This window comes from Triticum aestivum, chromosome 3B (genome assembly GCF_018294505.1).
Source record: "Triticum aestivum cultivar Chinese Spring chromosome 3B, IWGSC CS RefSeq v2.1, whole genome shotgun sequence".
Classification (NCBI taxonomy): Eukaryota; Viridiplantae; Streptophyta; class Magnoliopsida; order Poales; family Poaceae; genus Triticum; species Triticum aestivum.
In genome coordinates this window covers 152,907,973-152,914,103 of record NC_057801.1, presented here as the reverse complement: position 1 = coordinate 152,914,103, position 6,131 = coordinate 152,907,973, and the positions used below count along the sequence as shown (strand labels likewise).

At 39.7% G+C, this 6,131-nt stretch overlaps 1 protein-coding gene and 1 pseudogene across 2 annotated transcripts in view; both read right to left on the bottom strand.

Moving 5' to 3' along the window:
* The window catches only part of LOC123065079 (uncharacterized), a 6,358-nt gene extending 5,629 nt beyond the window's left edge, over positions 1–729 (bottom strand). Inside the window, exons 1-2 of one of the 2 annotated variants that reach the window (XM_044488445.1) lie at positions 591–729; positions 116–198 (exon numbers count right to left, since the gene is read on the bottom strand). In XM_044488445.1, the coding sequence (XP_044344380.1) occupies positions 116–163 (48 nt within the window). In that variant the 5' untranslated portion in view covers positions 164–198; positions 591–729. The remainder of the gene's footprint in view (positions 1–115; positions 199–590) is intronic. The other variant, XM_044488446.1, reaches the window with a different exon arrangement.
* A 159-nt stretch (positions 730–888) lies between these two features.
* Positions 889–6,131, bottom strand: part of LOC123069116 (pentatricopeptide repeat-containing protein At5g67570, chloroplastic-like) — a 6,311-nt pseudogene continuing 1,068 nt past the window's right edge.

Sequence of the window (6,131 nt, the reverse complement as noted above, 5' to 3'; positions counted from 1 at the left end):
AAACCTAAAAACTGAATGCCAGCATGCATGTATTAGCAAAACACTAACTCACTATATTACTAACTACTGTCCATATATCATTTTGTTTTTTCAGGCGTGCATGACACAGTCTTACCGAGCTAGCAGCCGGCGGCGCCTCCCCGCTGAAGAGGAAGTCTTCCATGTCACTAGTCACAACGTGTCCGTTGTCGCTCGCCGCTGCGGCGTATTGGCAATTGGAGTCAGGACGACGCCTCGACAAGGACAACGAATACAACATTACATAGAGATTGTTCGAAACATGAGCTTCGGTCCCGAAGTGTAATCTAATTTTTTAAGTAACGACTGAAAAAAGAATTGGTTGAGACCGGATCTACTTTACGTTTTTGTTTGTGATGCGATTCCGATAATAAAAATTCGTTAAAACGAGTTTGGAAACAGAATTCACATAGCTAAGGATCGAGTTAGTCATGCAAAACAAATCACGCAGCAGACCGAATCAGGTAGGGCAGATTTCAATCGTCGCCTGGCGAGTGCGTATACGATGACATGGAAATGGAATCGGAAGAAAGCAGAAGGTAGTGGGGAAGGAGATCGATGAAGTGGCTCACATTCACAGCGTCGCGCCGTCGCCTTTGGTGCCCGCCGCTGCCGGTTGCCGCCGAGGAGATCAGTAGGGGCCAGGGCGACGGCTAAACGAGGGTTTTGCCGATGCACCTACGCGTGAATGGCGGGACCTGTTGGGCTATTTATGGCACTTGTAGTATTTCTGTACCCCACTAAAGGCCGGCACCTCTTGAGCCGAGCTATACAGGCCCGTCAACACGGCCCATCTGCGGTTTTCCCCGTGTAGTTTTCCCAATCTCTATTCTACTCAAAAGTGGGGAAAATCTATAAAAAAACATATGTAAAAAAAAACACAGAAGGAGGTTTAATGGAACCGAATAACTCCAAAATGTGTGCGGCTATACACTCGTATTTCATTGCGACACCCACTATCAATGTTGAAAACCCACAATCAGTGGTTTACAAATTGATCCATTTCTTACAAATGAAAACCCACACTCAGACCTCAGTATCCTTCTCGATCCAATGGTACAGATCCATTTCTTACAAATGAAGTTAATACTACACGGGTTTGTCCCTAAACTACCACCCCGGAGCAGCACTTATCAACATCTCCGTAAATAGTTTGTGCAAAACAAGAACATGTGTGCAACTAAATACTCACAGGTTGGTTTACTCTTCTACATAACTCTGGTGGGATCACAACAACCAGAAGCAGCCAAAGCCTGTGGGGCTCCATAATTTCCGCATTAACCAGGCCAGTTCTAATTGATGTGAGAATTTTACACTAATAACATCAAACAACATACTCAAGTGCTTCATTCATTTATCCTCTCATAGTTGCTCTGCTTCCTCTTCGGAACAAATATGTCCTCAACACACTCCTGCTCCCATGATTCGAGAATTTCTGATGCTGTCGGCATCTTTTCATATGAACTACAGGTACCAAATGAGTTCATGGAATCAAGTACTTTGTCGATCGCAGATACTTGTGTGCCCCAATGTGCAAGATTACGATGTTCGTCTTCTGAATGCGGACCACGAATTACAATGTCCCCACCCAAGCCATCTTTGACACCTGATACAGGGCTATCAGTACTGGAATCAGAGAATTCATGACTACCCAATGAGTCCTTGCAAGAGAGCTCATCCTGTTCCATCAGATTGCTATGTGAACAATTATCTGCTTGAGGCTCTTGAGCGTCCTTCGCCAACATTGTCGCACATTGGGACTGCAATGCTCTTACAAAACCGAGTCCGGGATCTGTTTTGATGGCATCACTAGTACTGAGGTGCGTTATAAGGTCTTTCAACGCATCCACCCTGAATCGATGTGAATTTTGCTGAAGTAGATCACTCCATTGCTGTTCATTCATCTCGACTGAAGCCGCAGACATAGTATTCATGAGATGCAGTGTCCTTCCATGGTCGCTTTCAGCAATAGTTTGGCAAATATTTTCAGCGAACAGCTCTACGTCAGGGATTTCTCCTCTTTCAAGTATTGAATCAAGTGCATGCTCCACCAAATAGGGCTGCAAAACAAAAGCACGATGAGTAAATAATTCTGCACTTGGTCACCTTCTGTGCAAGCACACTGCAATTCCTAGCAGGCTAAAGGTATTTGGAATGCCCTCTCTTGAGGTCAGATGCACAAAAAAGGACAAACTTGAAGATCTGCCGGTGCAAATTGAAAATAAATTTGGATATGAAAGAAATAAAAACAACTTGGATGATGATGACAATGACGATCATTATAAGGTGGAGTTTCAGGTGCCACATTTCTTCTGGAGAGTACAAACTGTCACACAAACAGGGGTGTAGCAAACAAATGTTAACTCCATGATGAACACAACTTTACTTCTATTTGCTAAATACTCCCTCCGTCCGGAAATACTCGTCGGAGAAATGGATGTATCTAGACGTATTTTAGTTCTGGATACATCCATTTTTATCAATTTCTCCGACAAGTATTTTCGGACGGAGGGAGTAGGATGTAAAACGCCATATTTGCATCGATATCTTGAACATATTATTCAAACATGGATCTGAGCTAGTACTGTGTTAGAATCGAAACGCGAAGTCATATATCTCAGAAAAGGTTATGGGGTAGTAGATAATAAACACACCTTTCCAGCTCTGGATGCCTTGATGAGCAACCATGAATTTTTGCTTTGATCTAGATGGTGTTGAGAAAGTGTCATCTGTCTGTATACATTTTCGAAATATTCCCACTGTTGAGCGGATGCAGATGCTTCAAGCATAGAGCTGTATGTATACATGTCTGCTTTAAGTGATGAATGGTCACGGATATGTGGCTGAGAACTACAAACACTATATGTGGTCGTCTCAAACAAGTCTTTTGCCTTCCCAAACATATCGCAGCGTCCATAAACTTTTAGCATGACATTTATTGTCCCAATATTTGGAGTACAGTAGTCCTTCATTGACTCAAATATCGAGATACACTCGGAGATATATCCACCATCAAAAGAGGCTAGGATCATGCCAGTAAATGCGAACTCCAGTGGTTTAGTCAGGCGAAGCTGTTCCATCTTCTCAACCTGAAACAGAAAATTTATCATAAGAATATATTGCATGCATTTCTTTTCTTTACTCTCCAAGTCCCCCACATGGAGATATTACTTGTGCAATAAGGAATCAAAACAGTAATGCCAGTGTTTTGCGAAGGTAAGATTACTTAATTTGACTCCGTGAAGAAAATGGAGCCAGAGTGGAGATACAAAACAAAACCTGCAATAGAAGAGGAAAGACGTATCCTCTGTGCTCTCTGTTGTAGAATATATGACGCGTTGGACAAGACATGGTATCCCATAAACAACTTTGACCAAGAATATTCGTAGTATCTATTTACTAAAGTAGAAATATATATTCTTGGGCTTGCTTTACATAAAAATATATTGGTACAATACTAAATATAATCAATTTAGGTAGTTCGGTACAAACTACCAGTCAAAGTTAAGGAAGTTTGACGACTCAAATTCTAAAACAACGCGTCTTTGTGAACAGCAGGAGCAAGAGACTAATTTAAAACTTGAAACAAACTGAGAAAGACAGCACCTTAAATAATCCTGAAAATGTTGTGCTGAAGCAATGAGGCATTACCACATAAGACTTCAAAAGCTAAACACCATCATTGGTGTTAGTAGCATTTGAGATTTTGCATGCCAGAACTCAACTTTCAGCAGATAAGTGCAGCTTGAGGTGGCGACAACCCCTAGCGGGCATAAATTCATACCTCGTGGCTTCTCGAGTAACAACCAGATTAGCTATTCTCAGATGATCATACACACATCAAAGATCAGAGCATCTTTTTTCTTCAGCTTTTTTGCCAGCCCAAGAAAGCTATCACATTCATATGGCATGGTTCCTGAGCTGTTTTTCTAAACAAATCTCGATGAAGAAATCAAATCATATAGCTAGCACAAACCTCAAAAGGCAACACTATTTGACTAGTTACACCAAAAAGAAGAAAGCAGTATAATTGCAGATATAAATGCATACATGATCAATCACAAACCTGTAACATAGCATCTTTCCACCTTCCTTTATTGCAAAGACAGCAAGCTAATTCATAGTACACACTTGCAGCTCCAACGACTCCTCTTTGTTCCATGTCTTTAACTGCTTCAACTGCTTCATTTACTTTCCCTTGTTCCCAGAAGGCTCTTACTAACACTGAGTGCAAATATTTGAAGGTCAACTACATAACTGAAATGTCAAATAACATATCCAATGAATAACTACAATGTATGAACGCAATACACCAGATGAAGCTTACTGCAATGCTACCTTTATAAGTTATCGCTCTTGGAGGCACCCCTTTTCTCTGCATCTTTTCAAAGAACTTCTGGACAAACTCATACTTCTTGGATTTAAGCATAACCTTTCAGAAAGCAGCCCCGGTAAGAATAACAATATGGCAAAACAAATGACAGATTCAACAAAGAAAAAACACTAAAATTTTCTTAAATGTGATACCATATTATTTCCTTGAGAGTGGAACAGATTGGACAAATGAAGATATGAGATAAAGGACAGGTATATGAGGAAGATAAATAACTTGACATAAGGTTAATATTAATATAGGCAGGGAAAAATCAGAGCACTGAATCTCTAGAACAATACAAACAGAGACCAACACTTCTAAACCAGATGCATGTACGGCCTGAAGAATATATGCAATAAGACAGGCCTGGCTAACTAACAGTTGTGGTTCCAAAAACAAACACAATTTGTCAATAATATGTTTTAAAATATGGTAATAAGTTTTAGAATAGTATCTTAACTATCCGTAATAATAATTTAAAACATGGTAATAATCAAATAAGTTAGTAATATCTTCCTGGAGATATAAATGGCACAAAATATTTCTAAATATGTATACCAAACAAGAATAGAAAAATGTTACCAAATTACCCAAATTTCAATACCAATTATCAACTAAACATGTTACCTCCATTGCCAAGCCAAATGTCGCTCCTGTGGGTGTCAATCCACCGAATCGCATTTTCTGGAACACCCAAAATACCCCTTTCCACTGCTGTGATAGTACGCAGGCATTAAGAACCTATAAAACCAAAGGTCGAAGTGACAAGACAATCAACTTTCAACAAGATCAACACTTCTTCCAAGAGGGAACTAGGAAAAATGAATGAAAAGAAAAGCTGCAGAAGCTACTCTCACCGAGTTATAAACGAGAACATCCGGCTCCAACAAAGGATCCCAATCTTTGCGCCGCATCATCATTACCTTTTTTGAAGGCTTCTGTCTCATATAATCGATTATCTTAATTAGCTCATTGAGAAGGCCAGCTCTACCAAGTGTAACAGCAATACTATGGTATGCAGCCATATCAGGGTATATTTGAGCATCTCCCTGATGAGAAGCAAGATAAGACATCTGTGTCAGTTACTTTTTCTTTTTTTTGAAAGAGGGAAACGTACAAATTAATTAATTACGATTATGGGGGAAAATAAAACTACCCTCATGATGGTGAAAATCCGCAATGCTTCAGTTGGCCTCCATGCTTTCCCAAGGATTGACAGTAACTTCGTATACACAAACCTAGACATGGAATAATTATATTAGTTAAGTTATTGATATTCCAGCATAATTTCGTACCATGAAATTATGCTTACAGTGGATGGAAATAAAGAAATGAGTATCAAATGAATGCATAAACAGAAAATCACCTGCTTCTTCGATGCTTGTAGCTGTTCTCATTGTACACCCACTCAGTAACAGCAACGGCCTGCCTCCAGTTTCCTTTTGCCTCGAGCCCTTTGAGTATTTGTAATAGATTATCTTCATTATATATTAGGTCAGCTTGTTTCATCATTCTAGTAAGCCTCCAATCACCCGAACTAAGGTCCCCTTCATTGAGCCTGGTGGACAAACTTGTTTACTGAATTTTGGAAAACAGAACACTTCGAGTTCACATGTGACTTGATAATTAAGTGTGAATCTCATATATATATAAACATATGTTTATCATTAATCCATGCCAAAAAAACCTATCAGATACAACCCATGCTAACTCTATAAATTAGTTGTCCTTAAGGTGT